The sequence below is a fragment of the Pelodiscus sinensis genome, chromosome 1 (genome assembly GCF_052426305.1).
Source record: "Pelodiscus sinensis isolate ZL-2025 chromosome 1, ASM5242630v1, whole genome shotgun sequence".
NCBI lineage: Eukaryota > Metazoa > Chordata > Testudines > Trionychidae > Pelodiscus > Pelodiscus sinensis.
This window is the reverse complement of record NC_143052.1, coordinates 230674602-230695073: the sequence shown is the minus strand read 5'-3', so window position 1 is coordinate 230695073 and position 20472 is coordinate 230674602. Positions and strand designations below refer to the sequence as shown.

Here is a 20472-nt window from a genome sequence, read left to right as displayed (position 1 = left end):
TAAGTTTTAGAGATGGAATGGTCTCTACAGTTTGCAAGGTTTACAGTGTGCTTTAATATCCTGCAGAACTGAAGACATTACAAAAAACTTTTCAGTCATCATTTAATGAAGTAGAATAAAAAAAGTAAAATTGGAACTCTCAAAATCATTGCCAAAGAGAAACAATCATTCCCAGTATACACTTCTGATGGAATGAACAATCCACCCAAATTATCTCAAACATAAAAGCCACCTTACAAAGACAGTCGCTGCCTGTAAAACCAATATATTAAAATTGTATTCAGATCGTTCTTGTTGAACAAAGCTGTATTTTCTCTAAATTGGAAAAGGCAAAAAAATAAATTGTTGTTGTCTGGCTAGCTACCTTTCGTAACCAAGGACAAAATAAAGTTAGGTACTGTACCGCCTACAAAGCAGATTTTTTTTAAAATGGTTCTTAATTCATCTGTTCTAGATTAAGTCAGTAAACGGAAATTAAGTACCAATATAAATAATTAGTTTCAATTAGCATTTTTGACAAGTCCAGCTTCACTATGTTAATGTAGTTAAAACAGTGGTCCAAATTTTATTATTGGGAGTCTAACATTTAGTATCTAAATCACATTTCAGTGCCTAACTACATAGTCTAGGCATCTAAACCACTTCTTTGGTGCTTGAATATAAATGTAGGTGGCCAGCTATAAACACACACTTCTGAAAATTGGGCCTCTTAAATAGGTTACAATCATGTCTTAAATTTTCTCTGACAAATTTTACTTACATTTATTGAATTTTAATAGCTCTCTCAAAGAAGGCTTTTTTTTGGTGGTGTTCTTGTAACATGTTTTGACTCCTTTGCTTAAATATTAAACAGTTTAAAAAAACATCTCAAACTGGTGGGCCAATGAGTAAATTTAAAGATTATCATCAACAGGAAAACAAACTTATTTGGTAACCCAGGCATTACAAACAATGCTTAAGCTTTCATTTGTTTGTATGTAAATCTAGAGAGACACACTTACCATATGTATTAGGGACCTGCCCAACATTCTCTCCTGGGTAAAGTTTACTAACAAGTAAACGCTGAAAACGCAGCAACAAGTCTAAAGAAGCAGATCTCTCCTTACTACAATGTTCATGATCCAGGCAGGAAGAAATGCGACGAGCCACATCTTTTAGCTTGGCTATCGTCTGTGAAGCGATGTTCCTAGTTGATATAAAAGCATTATAATGGGGCAGTTATTCTTTCAGATAAAAAGCCTAGCAAAACAAGGATTAAGTTTTCACTGGGATTGTTCTAACTATTGAGAATTAAGACACCTATATAAGGGTTCATTGGAGAATGTTATTTTAGTTGAGGTAATGTCCCAAGAATTTTAGGTTTTTTTCCTGTAAATGGGACTCCACCACCACAAGCTTATCTTCACAATTTAATGATCTGAACAATGTGAAATAGAACACTGTAAAGAAGAAAGTCATGAGGTGATATATGTTCTAAGGGTCCCTGTTACAGTCACATCAAAATGATGAGTGTTGCAAAAGTTCTCAAATTTTCTTACCCCTTTATATCTGCTAGTCCTCTAAGAACACATGTGGCACCTAGGTAGTAGCAGCGACCAGGCTTGCTACACAGATCACTTATCTGTTGGAATTCTAGAAATCCATTTCCCACAGCAAAACATGCTAAATGCAGAATTTGCAGTGCATACCCAGGAATATGGCAAAATGATGTTTCAGCCTAGAGTGGCAGAGCTCCTGCTGATAGATGTCATTTTTAATCACAGAAAAAACTCAGGCTTTTATTTTTAGAGTTCATTTTTTTTTAAGTCACAGAAAACTTGAGTCCTTACTTATCTATGACTCCTGCATAGCAGTAAGAATCAAACACTCAACTTTCTTCCTCCATCAACCCTAGAATTGACATACATCAGAAATGAGTAGCAATAGCCATTCATGCCATGGTTGCCATGTGTGTGTAACACTTGGCTGCAAGTTCTGCTCTTTATTATGAGCTCTTGCATTGGATGACAAAATACCACAAGGTCTAGAAGCAACCGAACAGCAGCTCTCCCAAAACCTACAAATACCTATGTAGAATGTAGGACAGCCAAGTAGCCTCCTCTGAACTTGAGAGCAAGGGAGCATTACACTCCCCTGATGGGCGGAGTCAAACCCTGGGGCTGGAACCCCCTTCTGTGGAAATACTAGGATGGGACAGGAAATATGAAGTCATGACTCTGAAGCTCCTTTGAAGAGGAACCATAGAAGGAGACAGGCACCTTCACTCTACTGTGGCACCCTGGAGCTGAATCTGCATTCTGAAGTACCCTGACCCCCAAGGAGACTCAACCTGGAGGAGTGGTTGGGACTTCCATTTGTGGTGTACCTCAAGGAGCCAGAGCACGTGCAAATTAGAGAGCTTCCAAAACCTGGGCAGGTCCAAAGTACCTCAGGGTAGCCATCAACTGGCTACTTTGCTGAATGACTCTAGGTAGCATGTTGTGACTCGATCCCTACTGACCCAATGGCAGATCACTCTGCCCCTCAGAGGGCTCTGGGCTGGGACACAGTGGAAATGGATAGGCCTGCATCCACCTACCCCTTTGACCCTTGGTTGACCAATGCCCTACCATAGGCCAGGAGGCCTGCATGCATCTACTATTCATCAAGCTAAGACACTAGATTTGGCTGGTACTCCCCTAATGCCTTACCGTATCTGAACCCACAAGTGGTTCTCCCTACCCCCAATCCCTAGACAGTATGGATGCTCACTCCTAAGGGAGACCTTAGACAATGTGTTTTGCTGGGTGCTGTAGCTCAAGTTTAGGGCAAAGCCTGCTCCACACCACCCAATGAGCTAGAGCCCCAGGCTGTGTATTTGCTGGCTGCTTTGGCCAGGAGGCTCAAGCTACAGCTTGCTCTCTGCTTAACCTTTCCTAAAGGGCTAGGGCTCCAGACTATTAAGTACTGCCAGCCCCAGCTGAGAGGCTGCACACTAAAAACTCATCAGTGCTCTGTGTTAAATGAGCACAGAACGATAGACTACTTATATCTAAGCCAGGGCTACTCAACACTCAACCAGCAGCACATTTGTTTGTGGCCCATGGTGTGGTTTGGGTTTACGTGGGGGCTCAACACAGCCCACAATGGGAGCCAAACAAAAATAGTCAATATAATGGTCTTCTGTTGATATGCATTTTAGTAGTTAAATTCCCAAACTGTCATGGCTCATAAAAAATGCTGTCTGATGGGTGGAAATGGGGTAAATATTGCATTTTATGAATATCAGCAGGACTGACTCATATGAGATGTGTGGTGTAGTCTTGCCTTAATCTTTGTATTCATGCCCATCAGTGTGAAAAAATATTTGCATATACATTTGTTTGTATATGCAACCACACTTAATTTGCAGCCATTGGCATGCACTGTGAGCATCACTGTGGCCCCCCCGGGCTTCCAATTTGAATAGCCCTGATCTAGGCCCTGAAAGTGCAACCTGAGCTCAAGTGTTACAGCAAGTCAGAGTGGTCTCCCTCTCCATGAAAGGGAGAGGGACCATTACATGTAGTCTTCGCCTTTTCTACCCAATTAACAGTAGAATGAGTCTAAAGGGATTTTCTTTTGTAGGAAAAAAAAAGCCTCATGATCATGACATTTTTAGAACAGAAAATACCTCAGTAATTGCTGAATCAGCTGAACCAAAGGTAAACTCTGTTTCCCTGCAGACTCATAGATCCCAGTATTAATAAGGTCTTTGTCTAATGGAGTCCTACTCCTATGAAGTGTTGAAGCATTTGCTTCCTGCTCATCAATTTCTTTCTCCTTCTGAGCTTCTTTTTTTGCTTCAATATCCTGCAATACAAAAAACATTAAAGTTAAAAGCGACCAGGACATTGTCACTAGATGTAATCATTTGTTTAATGGATATGAACATGCTGGCATGGGGAGGCAGTAGGAAAGGCTACTGGCACATGTAGCCATACACCATAGCAGGGATGTAGCTTGCTTTAAACTGCAGCACATTGGCTCCATATACTCTATACACCACCACAAGAAGCGCACAGTATAGACATAGCCTAAGTATACCCAACAAGTTTATTTCATACTCCACCTTATGCAGACATAACACATTTTTACAAAGAAATTTAAAGTAGAATTTCTTACTGTCTAAACCATTCCACCAATGCAGGCTAATGTGTAATGCTTGCCCTACACACTGTTGGCTGCCTTAGCCACTCATGGTTTCACTCATGAGAGCAGCCAATGAGAAGTTTGCATTTTGGCATGAAGTTAGGCTCCACATACTTCTACCAGTTGTTGCCAAGATTCCTCCCAATGAAAATTGAAAACTTTCACTTAAGAAAACAGTTCACCTTTAAAAGTGAAATTCTCATGTTAATACAGATGGATAAAAATACTAAACCTTGGGCTTAGTCCAAGAAGGCAAATGTCAGAACTTGAAGCTGAAACCCTAAGGAACTGGCAAGTACGATAGAATATGGGGAATTCAGAGGCTGTACATAAATGGGCAGCATATTACTGTTCTTTTGTAAGCATCAACTCTACATAAGCCAAATAGCATCTGGCCTACATGAACAGAAGGACTTGCAAGCCTTAGTTCTTTGTTTCAGAAGAAACAGGTGTCTAGATTTCTGTAACCTAGAAGAATAGATTGAAATGTGCCTGGTGAACACTAATACTATGCTATATCCTCTTTTTGCCCTGAATCCAGAACAGAAATCAAAGAGTATCCTAGTTATGCTGAGAAGATAGCAAACTTGAAAAGAAAAATAAGGCCCGTGAGCAAGACCATTTTATCCTAATGAAAGAGAATGTAAGGAGATCCAAGGGAGCAGTATGTCTTTCCCAACCTTCTGATCAAGGCAAACAACATTTATAATCTACATGATAAACGAGAGGGGAGGAGAATTTTAAGGCAGGGTAACAGGTCATGAAGCACAGGCTGAGCTCCATCATGAGATAAAAGATCTAGGAGGAAATCAAAGGCACATTAAGTCTCATGGGGAATGGGAGACTAAGGGGAAAGAGCCTTACTCTTCTAATAAAAAACGGTTGATGCTTGAACCCTCAAGGTTTTATTAAAGTATATCTGTACAAAAAACAAAATAGTGGGAAGGTCAGATTAAATGAAAAAAATTCTGAAGACTACTAAATCAACACTGTCCAAACTATAGTATGCTACAGTGGTTCTCTTCCTGCAGGACAGAAGCATCTTTATGCCTTTTTAAAATTCCCAATTAATTGTAAAAGCTTCTCTCATAGGCAGGAAAACAGACTACGAAAAACATGGTGCAGGAAAGGTCAGTACATTCCTTCTACTGTAGGAATATTGGGAAAAAAAAGGGATTGAAGCCTCAAGACTCTTAAGGGACATATAAAGCACAGGTTCTCAACCTGTTTCTTCCTGAAGCTCCTCCCTACACGCTATAAAAACTCCACAGCTCACCAATGCCCCAACTGTTTTTCTGCATATAAAAGCAATGACTGACATTAAGGAGCAGCAAGCAAGTCAACTTCCTAGGAACACATGCCAGAGGGGTCCTCACAAAGCAAAGTTGCTCAGGCTTTGGCTTCAATCCAAGATGGCAGGGCTGAAGGTTCTGGCCTTCACCCCACATGGCAAAGCTTCGGCTTTCTACCATGTCCCCCGAGAATCTAATACTGTTCCTTGGAGGACCTCCTAAAACTAGCTTGCAGACCCCCTGCCCTGGGTTGAGAACCACTGATATAAAGCAGTCCTTCAATGGCTCAATGTAAGACTATCGCCATGTTTACTCTACGTGCACTAAAGCAACATAGCTATGTCACTATAGTGCCATATGGCAGATGTTTCCTACAGCAATGTGGATGGGGGGTGGGGGAGAATTTCCCATAGGAACTCCACCTTCCCCAAGCAACAGTAGCTTGGTCAACTGCAGCATTCATTCATCAACCTAGCTGATGCTACATGGGAGGCTAGGCCGGCATAGGTATTGTGCTCAGGAGAATGGAGCATTACACCCCTGAGCATTGTAATTACATCAGCTTGACTCAATCTTATTTATTTTTCTTAAGGCTTTTGAATGGCACCAGAATAAGGGAAAAACAAATTACATGTTAATACCATGGGACTAAGAGATTGCTGCATTATTTGTAGGCAAATCTTGGAATCTACCTACTTCTAGTTCCAAAACAGTTAGAAGATACTCTCTAATGCCATGTCTAAAGACCCTCTAAATAGAACTCAAGAGGGCAGCCCTATCTGCACCAGTATTCCTGGTCCTCACAAGGAGTAAGAAACTGATGGGAGCACTTGCTCCCATCAGCCTCCCACTGTGTAGACCACCTGGAAACTCGAATTAAGGTACATCGACTCCTTCTATGTAATTACAGTAGCTGGAGTTGCTATCTTAATTTGACCTTCCCCTTTAGCACAGATCTGGCCTAACAAGTTATAGTTCCTTCACAAAAGAAGCAGCATGCAACTTTCTCTCATGGTACATGCATATTTGGTAGGTCTCAGGTTTTTCTTCCTTCTCAGGAAAAAAGAAGGGTCTCTACAACAGGGCTTTCCTTGACAGTTTATGCATTTGACCACCTCCATGCTTCCAATATATATGGATGCCATGCCATGTAGCTTGCAGTTTAAGCAAGATGTATCCTCAGCTCTGAGCTCATGGACTAAGCACCTTCAAGTCTCTCTCAGCATATAATATGGTCTCCATTGTTGTGGGCTTCATTCAGACAGCCTAATCTTTCAATATCCAAGGACTTCACTCATCCCAAGGATATCACTAGACATCTAACTCTTCAAAATGGAGTCTTGAGAAGAGCAAGAATTGCTGAAGAACTCAAATGAAGCTGGACTCATGAGCTGCATTTTAAAAGTGCAATGAAACCTAATATTTATAGTGTATGTATCTCCTGTAATACTATCCTCGAGTATATGGTTTAAGAATTAAATGAATGTGTTTTTATTACTATACTAGACAGTTGGGTATGGAAGTTGGGTATGGAAGTCAGACTGAAATTCCAACTGAACAATGTTACCAGAAACAGTGGCTTTCACATTTTGGTAGTACATTTCATATTTTGTAACGAACATCAAGTGTACAGAAGTTCAAGTTTCAGAGATTCCTGCTTACTATTTAGGGAGTTTTTGGACTGAGATGCCTCTCTAAAAGGGAGCTGCTCTGCAAGATTCCTTCAGAGGAGATCAAAGACCATTTTAAATCTGGAATGTGGCTTTCATGTTTGTGCATTCTTTTGCTGAAGTCACAGCAGTAGGTGCTGCATATATGACAAGTAGTTTTATATATTGTGCCTCGCTTTAAAATAGTAAATGTAGTCACTATTCATTTAAATGCTTATCAAATTTACATGTAAACTTTTTATGGTTTGCATTTCAGATTATTGCGATACTGGGGGTTGGATGAAGACTCACTGAAGATGATAGTAACAGCCAGTCTTCAGTCAAGATAAAATTAAAAAAAAAAAGTGGTTAAGCTCTTTTAAGAGTCAGGTAAACAATATGAAATACAGACCAAATACAAGGCCAACCAGGAACTGAGCCACGCAGATAGAGGAGCTTTAGAGGGAAACACAAATACGGAGGGAGTCTGGGTTTTGCTGTGGAAGGTTTTTGCATCTGAGCAGATGTGGTCAAACACCACACAATCAGACAAAGTACTAAGATAGCAGCAGAAAGTCAAGGACAGCCAGAGAAACACTTGTAATGTGAGCCTGAAAGAAAGCTAAGTGCGCTTTTTGCACAATGCTGGCTGGGAAGGAACCTCAAGAAAGGCTTGGAATTCTGAGCAAGGAAACTGCTCTGTGTGATGTAAACCCGTTTATTTGCAAAGAATTTCCACCAAGTCCTGTAAACAATTGTATTATATACATCCATTTACTATGCAAATAGAAGAACTATTGTTGAAGTGTACCTGAATTTCTGCAGTGATAGCAGCATTTAATGCAGACTCTAAACCTCCATCAGCCATCAAACTGCCCACTAAGAGGTCAATCATAAATCGACGTCCTGGACTTACATTCATTTCATTGCCTGAAACTAACAAAAACAGAACATTTAATGAGCTATAAATTCAAATGCTCATTTCAATTCTTGGAACTGAGAACAGAACAAGCATTGTGGACCAAATATTCAGACAAATAGTTTTCCATTATTAAACCATACCTGCACTGGGTAGAAGAGCTGAAAGAGCCCTAGCTCGTTCCTCTGCTGTTGGCAGCAACACAGACCACCCACTCTGCAGCACTGCTTGAGCAGCTGATTGTACAGTATTAAGAACTCCAGCATTACTTGCTAAAGTTACCACTGACTGTTTCAGGCTATTCAATAAGATGCTGCCTAAACCCAAGCCAAGGTACTCTGGATCAACCTGGTGACTGATAGCAGCATGTAGCTGAAAGAAAAAAAAATCATTTTTGTTTAGAGGTGACAATACATGAAGGTGAACGAAGTCAATCTAGCAGACACTGAACACAAATACTAGTATAAATACAAGAAAATATTTAGAAATAAACTGCAAAGCTAAAGTAAAAATACAGTTATACACTATTAATATGTATTAATCTTAGCCAGTACACCAGGATAACTAGTAAGCAATAATTACCTCAACTTATGAATTATCCAGATATCCCTCTACACATTATTCTATATTATCATGGACATAATGACAATTTTAGCAACCCAGAAGTACCAGATCTGCCCCAAATAGGAAATTCATTTTTAAAAAGACAAATTAAAATACAGAACCTAAGATTTTTCAGCACGTGGCATATTCATATGTCTACGATTAGTCAGTTTACATTTTAGTTTCACAGTGCAAGAACTGTTCAGAAAACATTAAACAAAGAGCAGGAAAATTCATGGTTAAGACAGAAAAACCAGCCTTAGCTCTCCGCTTTTTGGAACCAAGATGCAAACAGCTCATTGTAATGTTCTAATTAATTTCAAGTGAACCAAAAACATTTTAACACTAAAAGCCACTATTTTCTTTCAGCCAGTTTACTGTTATCTGAGAACTCAGACATGTAAGAAAGTTTCCATACCTGAAGTCTTAAAAGATTTAAGGTTGCAACAGCCATGCATTCCTTCTCCTGTGGTGGTGGCCAGTCAGAGGTGCCATCCATTCCTTCAGTCACTTGTCTCAATAGTAGATCTAGCTGTTCAAATGTCATCGGACAAACATCCACCACAAATGGTACACGTAAACCAATAGACCATTCAGAACAAGATGACCAGGCAAAACTCTATGTATGAAAAGGAAGAGTAAGTTACTTTCTCTAATCAATGATATGCCTATTATGAGATACCAGTGCCTTATTTAAGGAATGAGGCTCAAGAGCTATATTACAATTTTCAGATTTTTGATGAAGTGCAGGTTGAATGCAGTGCAATTCAATTCATTTACGTGATTCCTCCCCTTGCAACAGCTAAAGATATCCATCAAAAAAAAAATTTCATTCTTTGTTTTTTAATTAATATATATATATATATATATATAAAATGAATAAATAAAATTTCCTCATACATCACTCTGCATCGTCATGCCCCCAACAGGCCCCCCCCACCCTGAAACGGCCTCTCACCACACTATCAGCGCCACCAGCAGGCTTCTTCGCTGACCAGCTGCAGCCCCTTCATGCTCATACATGGGGAGGAGGGGAAGGGGTGTGTGTGCGAATGCACCCCTCCCCTGCATGACCCTCCAAGTAAGTGTGAAGCGGGAGCAGCTTGTTGTCCCAGCCTCAGTCTCCCGTGCTCCTCTTGTGGAGGCGGCCCCAGGAGCTGTGCACCCTCACCCGCCCGCCCCCCGTTGCTCAGAAGGGGCAGAAGCCACAAGCCATGCTGTCCCAGGAGTTGCACAGGCTTCCCCGAGTGGGGGAGGGGGAGGGGGGAGCGGAAGCCATGAGGCCCTGGGAGCCATGCGGCCTCTCCTCTCGTGGCGGGGGGAGGGGGAGAGCAGCAAACCCTCCCCCTCTCTGATACTTGAGGGTGGCGGGAGCTGTGCCCCCTCCTCCCTTGTCCCTCCTCAGCCCCCTTCATACACCCCTAGGTCAGGGTGTGGGGTGTGACGGGACGGGGCGTGATGAGAGTGTGCTGCAGCCCGACCCTTCCCAGCAGCAGTGGGAGGAGGGTGGAGCCAGGGTGGCCCCAGGCTCCTTGTGAATGGTAAGCAGGGGGAGGAGGAGGGAGTGGAGGGGAATGGAAAAGTTTGTGAATCACTACTTTAGATCATAGGAAGAAGTAGGAATTAAATTACTGTTACTCCTCTAAACCACGAAGAAGGTTGAAAACAAACAGTAACAGATTCAAAGCTTACCTGGGCAGGGCCACAAGCAATTCCAACAATGTGCTTTCTGTCTAAGCCTGGGAGAGCAGTAGGCTCTGGTTTGGTGATCCTCAAAGTATCAAAATGCTGGCACTGATCATTGCTCCCCCAGCTGTGCACTTCACTATCCTCAGTAAGTGCCAAGCAATGGGTGGATCCAGCCGCCACATCCACCACTTTCTTCCCTGATAGGAAAAAGTGAAAATAAATATTAAATATGTTTACTGTAAAAACGATGTGTGTTTTTAACAAAAACACCATTAGTCGAATAGCTTGTGATTTTGCAAACAACTACTACAACCACATTTAAAAATGAGCAAAATTAATGTGTCAAACTGTAGCTTTACCTTCCAATTTAACAGATTGAGACTACCCAAAAAAAGTCAGAAAGGTTTAAACAGATTTAAGCTATCAGAAGAGCCAAAATGGATAAGGCTGCAAAAATTATGTTTTATTTTGCATCCATTTAGCTGAATTGTTTATTTAAAAGAGTTTGTTTCCACTATTAAATGGAAAAGTGACTGGACAGTGTCACATGCAAGTCCATTACTGCTATCACGCAACTGAGAATCCTTCTTTTCAATTAAGTGACCTCATCACAGTATAAATGCAATGGATAAATATGTCAGTTACAAGGATTTATAAAACCCACTTCATAATGCTATATTATTTCACCTGCCCTAACAGTATTTCAAGTTTGTTTGTTTTTAAATGTAAGCAACATCTTTTGGCTCCTTTCTGAGCTACTCAGAACACATATGAACGTGCTTAACTTTAATCTCAAAAGTAGTCCCATGGTTCTCAACAGTTCTATTCATGTATGAAAGTTATGCATAGGCATATTTACAGGATTGAAATGCCTAATTATGTTTTACTCGAAAGAACTCTTCAGTCAGGTTGAGTGAGAAAAGCAGTAAGAATTAAAAAAAAACAAAAGTATCAAGAGTATAGAAACAATTTCCAAGTATTACAAAGTTTTAATAGAGTAGCATAATACGTCTGTTGGAATAACAAAAGTACAATCTCAAATAAAAAGCACAGAGGATGGCAAGTATATTTACTGTTTAATACAAGCAAGTTACAATTTGATAGCAATGCAGTGGTGAAATTCTCTAAGTTGGGATACAATGTATGATAGAAAAGATTTTTTTTTCCACCACCAGAAACTAAGTACTTTTGACATTTTCTAGGCCGAGAAAGAATTGTGATTACCAATTCTGTGTTACTTACCTTGCAAGCCTTCCAGTAGCTTGGGATATCGAACATGCTCTTCTGTGCCATGCCCAAGCCTCTGATTGTCACCTTTCCCCCAGGAGTAGACCTGTCCATCTTTTGTTAAAGCAACAGAAAACTGACTCCCACAGCGTACTTTCACCACATCCAAGTCTTGAAGCTTTTCTATCAACTTAGGAGTCTTGCAACCATCACTGCCACCTCTTCCTAGCTTCCCATAATCTCCATCACCCCAAGACCATACCTGACCTAGAAAAGAAGAGTTTGCATTGATCTTTAAGTTACATACACTGACAAAAAGTTAGTACATCATTAGAACTTTTGAAATTCATTGAAGTATGGCCAAGTTATGAGTCTCCAAAAAAATTCACATGCTCAGTATAGACTTAAAATTTGGCATCTAAATTTTCCAAGGATTCTGCCTATGCTAAGGATGCCCAGAGTTTCAGGGGCTGGACCAAGACTTTCCTTACATTGCCTCTTCTTGGCTAATGCAAACTGCTATGGCCCCAAGCACAGGAACTAAAAGCAGGGAGAGACTCCTCTATGCTTTCAGTGTTCTCACTGCCTGGGCACCAGCACAGGGAAGGAGGAAGAAGCTACAATAAAATGCATAGTTGTGAGAAATGGGCAGCTGGATGGAAGTACAGTGGGAGGGGGGCAGAAACCAACAATGCTCTAGTGCATGGCATACAACTATGACTTTCCAAGAGAGGTGCATTACGGCTGTACTCTGACCACTTCAAAAAAGTTAAAAATCTCAACAACAACAACAAAAACAGTACTGGAAGTCTAGGTGGATAAAAGATACTTGTGTGAAAAGGAGGAATATATGGCAGAACAGATGATGAATTGAAGTGGTGTCAGAAAAAGTCTGAGTAACAATGCAACTGGAAAGAGTAGCAAATTATATACATTTAGTGCTCAACTTTTTCCTTTACTAATACTTTCAATTCTCAAACATGTATTAAAATATAAATAATCATTTAGACTCTAGAGACTAAGATCACCACAAATGTCTTTCTAATGACACTAAAGATGGCAAGTTTAGCCACTAACCATTTTCAGTCACTGCAAGAGTCTGAGCATCTCCACTTCCACAGGCCACATCAATAACTTTCAGTCCTTTCAGCCCAGTGACCAGCATTGGGATGGTTTGATCTTCACTGGAACCTTCAAAACAAAAAACAATCACTTTGTCAAAAATATCCAAAAGACATACACATTTAAATTTTCATAGTGTCATGCTTTAAGAAATTAGAAGAACATACCATGTCCCAATCTGCCATAGTTTCCTCGTCCCCATGTATACAACTCTCCCTCAGCAGTGATGGCTGCACTATATGTGCTTCCGCATGCAATATGAACAACATGTTTCCCGGCCTGTTTTCCAGATAAAGCAGATATCATCTTTGGTTCTTCTAGGGGTCTATTTAGAGAGAAAACAAGAGTCTCAAACAGGAAGCCTGATACAGTAATTCTGTGAAATGAGCTGCAGTAACCTGTCTACTAGAAAAACTGATCATCACTATCACAACTACACCTTACTAACTGCCAGAGGAAGCAAGATAAAAATGAACCTGTGAAGTAAATTAAGGCTGAGTATGATAAATAATAAACACAATTATGCGAAGCCCTGTGAGGAAAGCTTACACTACCACTACCTGTGACATTCAAAAGTCTGATATTTAGGGTTAAAATAATAGTTAAATCAATACAGTTCCTCTATCTATACAACTCCTTTTCTGCTACTCTCAACCCCAAGACAAGAGTACAGTACTTCCTTATCCTGCAAGAATTTCTCACTGTGGTGGTGAAATACTTATCACCTCTGGGATATACAATTCAAACACTGAAGTATTTAAGTACACCCCTGTAGGATACTGCATGGAAAACAGTAATTCAGCCTAGTGATGTTAAAATGCATTCATTAAGGTAAATGTGTAACCTTTCAGCGGTTACATTTACACTTGGGAATGTGGCAGGAGCCACCTACTCCTCCCCTGATGCCTTTGTATCAGAGGCAGCAATGGGGGATGGGGCAGGTGAGCATCAGCTCCTGTGGAGCTGCCTGCTGGGCCAGCACCCCATACCGCAGCTCTGAGGGAAACAGAGACTCAAGCACAGGGGAGGGGAGTTGCATGTAACTGTCAAGATAAACAGATAAGCTGAGGATCATTCTAACATAACAGAAAAGCATCTATGAGCCTCTGCTGAGACCCTCCCAGGAATAAAATTGGTGGCATTTTCTGCTATATTTGAGAGCTGAAAGGTGGATCTGGCAGTGTCTGGGAAGACCACTTGAGGTGATCAGAGAAGGTCCTGACCAGGTCAATCCACCAGAAGACAACCTCAACAGACATGGTCCAAGCTCTGGAGGTAGTGATCACTTTTTCCTCAAATACAGGGTTTCTGGCTAGAGAGACTCTCCCTTAAATGTCAGTCTCTACCTCTACTTGGATTTGGCACCAACAAACCCAACTGTGGTACCAAGCCTTAGGAGGGTCTAAGTCTCTTCTTTGATACAAATAAAGGGACCAAGGAGTTGCAGATGCATCTAGTGCACTCAGTACCAAAGCCAATGTACTTGGGGCACTCTCTGTAAGATGGAGTCCAATACAGAGCCGCATTCTGCCTCCAGAAGTGAACAATTGACCTCGCCACTTGATCCTCTGAGTGGAGTTTAAATCCCTTATAAATGCAATTATTTGCCATTTATGTAGAATTTCACCAACCATTTCAAGCAAACCAGGTGTGGGTTACTGCTCAGGTCAAGTCCAGCAGGCCTTAAAACCTAATGAGCACAGCAACGCAGTATCAAATTTCAATACCAAAAGATCAAAAACTGATCCAAAAAGATGTAAGTTTACATTTATCAATAAAACTAACAACCAATTCCTAACAGGATACATACACACAAAGGTGTGAAGACAACTTCTATGTCAAAAAGTCTGAGATCACTCCGACAACCATTACTGGCAGAACTGAGGAGAACTGGGGCAGCTCTGCTCCTTACACTAGCACACAGAGGGTGCTTGAGCCAATCCAATGAAAAAAGGAAAAGTTCTGTAACCACTGTGCACAAGGTGCTCACGAACATACAATGGAATTGACATGTGCAAGTACATAAAGAACTCAGGATTTTTTCATTAAAAAGGAAATAAAATATTCAGGAGGAACGTAATTTTACAGTTGATAATGTGTGTTATTTTTATGTATACACACACACACACACACACACACACACACACACACACACTCCTTCTGAAGTCGGACTGTTGTAAAAAACATTTTGGATTACTCTGAGTCAGAGTTCATAAAAGGGGCTGAATTTCCTGAGTATCCTCATGTTAACACTGGTTAATAGGGTAGATACATTTTTCATCATTTTCTATGGCCAAGAATCAGTTTTCAATTGAGACAAATAATCCTTAAAGGACCTCCTAGAAAATTCTGTTGCATTGTGAGAGGATCTAAGCTAAGCAGGCTACAGGTAAAATTGTATATGAATATGTGCTGGATAAATCACATTCATAATATTTCTTTAACACGTGTCCCTTGTTCTCTTAAAAAAAAGAAATCAGTAAAAAAAGTCTTAGTTTTGTTTGGTTGTTTTTAAAAAGAGGAAAGGCAATCCTTTCCGTTTCATTAACAATTGCAGTTTATTTGCTGATCTGATCATTAACATAGGTAAGACAAAATCTAATGGAATGACTATAAACCATCCTTTTTTCTTAATTTCTTATTCAACTTTAAATAATACATATGTACTACAAGACTTGAACAACCATAGCACACTTATCTTTTGCCCATTGTCATTTCACTGTAAGTGGTTGTGTTTCAGTAACACTTATTAAATGTCTGTATATTTCATCCCATCTTAATATTTAGTTCCTAATATTAAAGTACACTATGCATAAATACATTCTATGCTTTTAGTGAGTCAATGGTATTTTACTATACATACACTGTGTCCCCATGGCCTAGTCTTCCACCATCTCCACAACCCCAAGAGAAAACCTCTCCAGTTGCTGCCAAGGCAAGATAGTGGTGACCATCTGAATGCGCCGCAATCTTCACAATATTTCTAGAAGCAAGACTCTGCACCAGCTGTGGTCCCTGTAAATTCATTTGAGACAACGTACAAAGAAAAGTTATGTTGCTCAAAAAGAGTGTTAAAAATACTCAGACAACTTGATAATTAGGTTTTCCCAATAAGACCTTACTTCAAAACTATACCCTCCAGCATTAAGTTAATGAAACCAAAGAACAAGGCCATAAGTTAAAATCCACTATTTGGGTTTGATGAAAGGCAGAGGATATTCTGGAGCTCTCATTTTTGTCCAATCCTTGTAATGCATGTGGTACATATCGAACTGGCTTTTGTTTGACCATTTCAGATAATCTTAGCTCCATACTTTTCTGTTCCAGTATACTTTTGTTTAAAGAACTGAATTAATTCATAGGTACTGGTGGTCACAAAATATCCATTACCTTAAATGTTCTTCATGCTAAACAACTGCTACATAATAAGGGAAGAAACAGCAAAGCAATACCCATGGAAAAGAAAAGGGGCATCATTCATTAAGGCTCAGCTGTAGTGAGCATCATAACAAAGATTTATAACATTGAAAACACAGGCTGAAGCTCCCAAATCCAGGGCTCTCTGGTCTGGCAACAGCCATGATCCAACAGGGCCACGGCTGTTGCTGGAACCAAGAGCCCTGGAAAAGGCGGGAGCAACACAGGGGCTGGGCTGGGGAGTCTTGGTTGGGCAGCCTCAGCTGGGGCAAGTGGCATCTGGGGAGCCCCCACCCTGGCTGAGGAACCCCCAGTGTCAGTGGGGATAGGCAGCATTTGGGAAGCCCCTACCCAGGCCAAACAATTCCCAGCATTAGCAGAGCCAGGTGACCATGGAGTCCAGCCATAACTGAGGAGCCCTGGGCTGCAACGGGGCTGCCTGTGGGCAGGTAGCCCCAGCCAGAAATCCCGGCAAACCCTTGGTGGCAGTGGGGCAGGATTGACCAAGCAGCCCCTGGGAACCACGCCTGCCCCTCCCCCCCCCCCCCCCACACACTCCTCCCAGCTGAAGCGGGGCCAGCCCTAGCAGCGGGGCAGGGCAGCTGGGCGCCCTGGCTGGGGAACTCCCAACAGCAGCAGGGCCAGCAATGCCAGGTGGCACAAGCCGGGAACCTTAAAAAACACCCTGTGGCAGTAGGGCTGGAAGAAGCCAAGCAATCCCTGCCTAGAACCCCAGGAGACTTTGGTGCAGTGGGTGGGCAACAGGATGGGAAGATGTGCCGGGCCCGTGTTAGGGGGGCTAGCGGCAAGGCAGGAAGTCCCAAAGAGAGGAGCCTGGAAGAGGAGCAGCCAGCAGGAGAGACTGGGACAGTTCAGGTCCCAGGAGTGCCAGACCAGGGTGGTCCAATCTGTATTCTTAAAATGGCAAAGAAATCTGATAAACCATTGCCACTTATGGTTCAAAGACTAGTTATTTAAAATTAGCAGCATCACAATATCTCCAATCAACACCTGATTTATTACAAAGAACCATCTCATAGCAGCATATTTAAGAGAAAACAATACTCTTAGTATGGATGTAAAAATCACCTACCAGTGTGTCACTGTTGTATGCTTGTGTGTAAACTCGTCCATTTCTAGATAAGATTAAAAAGCGTTTCTCTGCACAGGCAATTTGCATAACTCCCAAATTTGCAAGTCCTTCACACTGAATTGGACCACTCACATTAGCATAATATTTCCATCCTATTAAACCCCAACCTATGACTTCTTGCAAAGCTCCCTGTAAGGCAACAAAGCTAAGTAAGAATGTACTGTTCAATACATAACTTAAACAACACACAAACACCAGGATATTTTTTCAAATATGTTGCTTCAAAATTTTTCAAATCAATCAATATGAATGGCAGATGTATATGTAAAACTTTAGCCTTTTCTATTAATACAACAATAAAAATAGTCTCATTAAAAGATACCATCAGTAGGCGAGACAGTATCTTTCATTGGACCAACTTCTTTCGGTGGGAGTCAAGCTTTCAAGCTACACTGAGCTATTCTTCAGGTCTGAGAGAGGTACTTGGAGTACAATGTTGAATAAATAATTTAACATAAGCAGTTAGCACTTGGACTAAGAGACAACTGCTTATGCCAGACTTCTGATGTTGTATTAGCTGTGACACTCCAAGTACCTTTCCCAGACTAAGAACAGCTGAGTGTAGCTTGAAAGCTTCTCACCCCAACAGAAACTGATCCAATAAAAAACACCTCATCCCACTTGTCTCTCTAATATCCTTGAACTGACACAGCTAAAACAACACTGCTTATAGAAAAGACCATAAACATTTATAGCAAGTACGGCCAGAAGAGCTTTCAAATTGGGACATTAAAAATTGATATTTTGGGGTTTCTTAAAATTGGTATATCAGAGCACTCCTACGTAACATACAAGAAACGTGGTCTTGCTCATTTAGCTGATGGCACAGGGAATAGTACATTTATGGAGCAGCATCAGCCATAGGTTTCAGAGAATGATTTGCATGTCATTCTACAGAAATCTTTGAACGATCCAAAGAGCAATCACAGTGGGCTCCAGAATAAGTCACATTCCGATAAACAGGCAGTACTGGGAGAAGGGGATAAGAAAAAAGGAAACTGAAGATCCCAACGCTCAAAAAGTAGCTTGGAAAACAAGTGTAAGAAGATATTCCTCATTCCACTGAAAGTATTAAACTCTTGCTTGTTTTAAAATTCATTTAAAAGTCACTTGATTTTTGATAAAAGAACCATTCTTTTTAATAAAAAAATCATGTGTTTCACCATCATCCAGTAGTTTTCACTGGGTAGTCGGCTTTAACCCCTGGGGGCTCCCATCACATCACCAAACCAAGTTGCGATGAGAAGATATTCCTCATTCCACTGAAAGTATTAAACTCTTTGGAACAGTCTATTTATTTATGTATACAATCACTAAAGGGGGCCAATCAGATATTACCCCTGAAATGCTTATATAAGAAGTCACTCACCTTGTGCAGTAACAATCTTTGAGATGTGTTTCCCAGGGGGTGCTGCACTCAGGTGTTGGTGCATCCTCACACTGGTGATCAGAGATCTTTATCCTAGCAGTGCCTTCCCACGCCACACATGCACAATCACCATATCATGCTATTGTGTCCATTAGCTGCACGTGCAGCGGTGAGTCCCTCCATTCCTTTTCTATTAAGGAATTCATTGACAGACTCCAAAGTAGAGGGGAGGAAGGGAGAGAGTGGAGAGCGCACGCACGCACACCTCGAAGAACCATTGTTACTGCACAAGGTGAGTAACTTCTCCTTCAAGTGGTGTCTCTGTAGGTACTCCACTCAGGTGACTATAGAGCAGTATCCACGTTATGCAGTGGTGAGCTTCAGAGTTGCATCTAAGAGGTAGCAAGGACAGTGAGACCCCCGGAGGTAGTTGGAATTGGGCCCTGCAGATGTCAAAATGAGGCACACTGTGAAGAAAGGAAATAGATGTTGCCATTGCCCAGGCTGAATGAGCTGTGATCCTCTGTGGAGAGGACACTTGTGAAGCTTGTAACAGATGTGGACAGAAGATGATATCCACCTAGATAGTCATTGTGCTGACACAGCTGATTCCTTAGAGGGTCCAGAAGTAGATATAAAAAGTCTTGTGCATGTTTGGAATTGTCTTGTTCTGTCCAGATAGAATGCAACAGCTCGGCATACGTCCATGGTGTGCAGGATCATGTCCCTGATGAAGTTATAAGGCTTTGGGTAAAATGTGGGTAAGTAAATAGGTTTGTTAATATGGAAAGGGGACACTACCTTCGATAGGAATTTTGAGTGTGGACATAGGATAATCCTATCCTTTGAGAAGATGGCGGGTTTGCCATCAGGGCTACAATCTCTCCTACCCACTTGGATAACGTAATTGCAACTAAAAAAGCCACCTTCATAACCACACAGTGCAAGAAGCAAGTCACTAAAGGCTCAAAAGGAGGCCTTCTCAGAGTATTACAGAAAAGGGGATACTGGTGGTCATTGGTCAGGGTGCATCTTGCGTAGGCCAGAAAGAAGTAGGGCAAGCAAAAATGGAAAAGCCATCCACTAAGTAATGAAAGACTGCGCTGGCTGCTAAGTGAACTTTTATGGAGCTGATGGACAATCCAGCCTCATTAAGGTCCATGAAGTATTGGAGGATTGTAGGTATAGAGGTGGTAATAGGTTATAATTGATGTTGACAGGACTCCTGGAGTCATCACCATTTATTTTGGTAAGTGTATCACATGGATGGGCAGCAGCTATTCAACAGGACCTGTTCTACCCTCTCAAAACAGGTAAATTCTTCATGGGAGGAACCATGCGGTGAATCTGAGCACCCATGGACTAAGTGGTAAATTTGTCCTTGGTGTTGGGACAGAAGGCTGGGAGTGATTGAAAGAGGTATCAGGTCATAGAGAGGTATTGTAGGTAAGGGAACCATGGTTGTCTGAGCCAGGATGGGGCAATCAGAATTACTGTTGCTTGATCTGAGCATATTTTGTGGATTATCTTGCAGACTAAGGGAATTGGTGGAAAGGCGTAGAGAAGCAGTGCTGTCCAGAGTGGGAGAAAAACCATCTCTCAGTGACTTCCTCCCTTGGCCTGCTCTGGAGCAGTAATATGGTCACTTGCAACTGGTTCTGATGGCAAACAAATCTACTGTCTGGAATCCCCACTGGCAAAATATGTGATGAACGATCACGGGATTGAGCTCCCACTCATGTTCTGAAAACTGTCTGCTCAGAGTATCTGCCATGATGATCGGATGGCCCGGCAAGTACATGCCTGTTCGCATTATGCAGCTTGTTGCAATCGGGTACTCCCCTGTCAACTGATAGAAACAT

General features: G+C 41.4%; 1 protein-coding gene across 4 annotated transcripts in view; it reads right to left on the bottom strand.

The window, feature by feature from the left end:
* Positions 1 to 20472, bottom strand: part of HERC2 (HECT and RLD domain containing E3 ubiquitin protein ligase 2) — a 200367-nt gene that overhangs the window by 128253 nt on the left and 51642 nt on the right. For all 4 annotated transcript variants that reach the window (XM_075916267.2, XM_075916303.2, XM_075916286.2 and 1 more), the window contains exons 11-21: positions 17182 to 17370; positions 15535 to 15686; positions 12839 to 12996; positions 12627 to 12740; positions 11565 to 11816; positions 10326 to 10519; positions 9052 to 9252; positions 8174 to 8402; positions 7923 to 8047; positions 3653 to 3831; positions 1002 to 1186 (exon numbers count right to left, since the gene is read on the bottom strand). In XM_075916267.2, the coding sequence (XP_075772382.2) occupies positions 1002 to 1186; positions 3653 to 3831; positions 7923 to 8047; positions 8174 to 8402; positions 9052 to 9252; positions 10326 to 10519; positions 11565 to 11816; positions 12627 to 12740; positions 12839 to 12996; positions 15535 to 15686; positions 17182 to 17370 (1978 nt within the window). The remainder of the gene's footprint in view (positions 1 to 1001; positions 1187 to 3652; positions 3832 to 7922; positions 8048 to 8173; positions 8403 to 9051; positions 9253 to 10325; positions 10520 to 11564; positions 11817 to 12626; positions 12741 to 12838; positions 12997 to 15534; positions 15687 to 17181; positions 17371 to 20472) is intronic.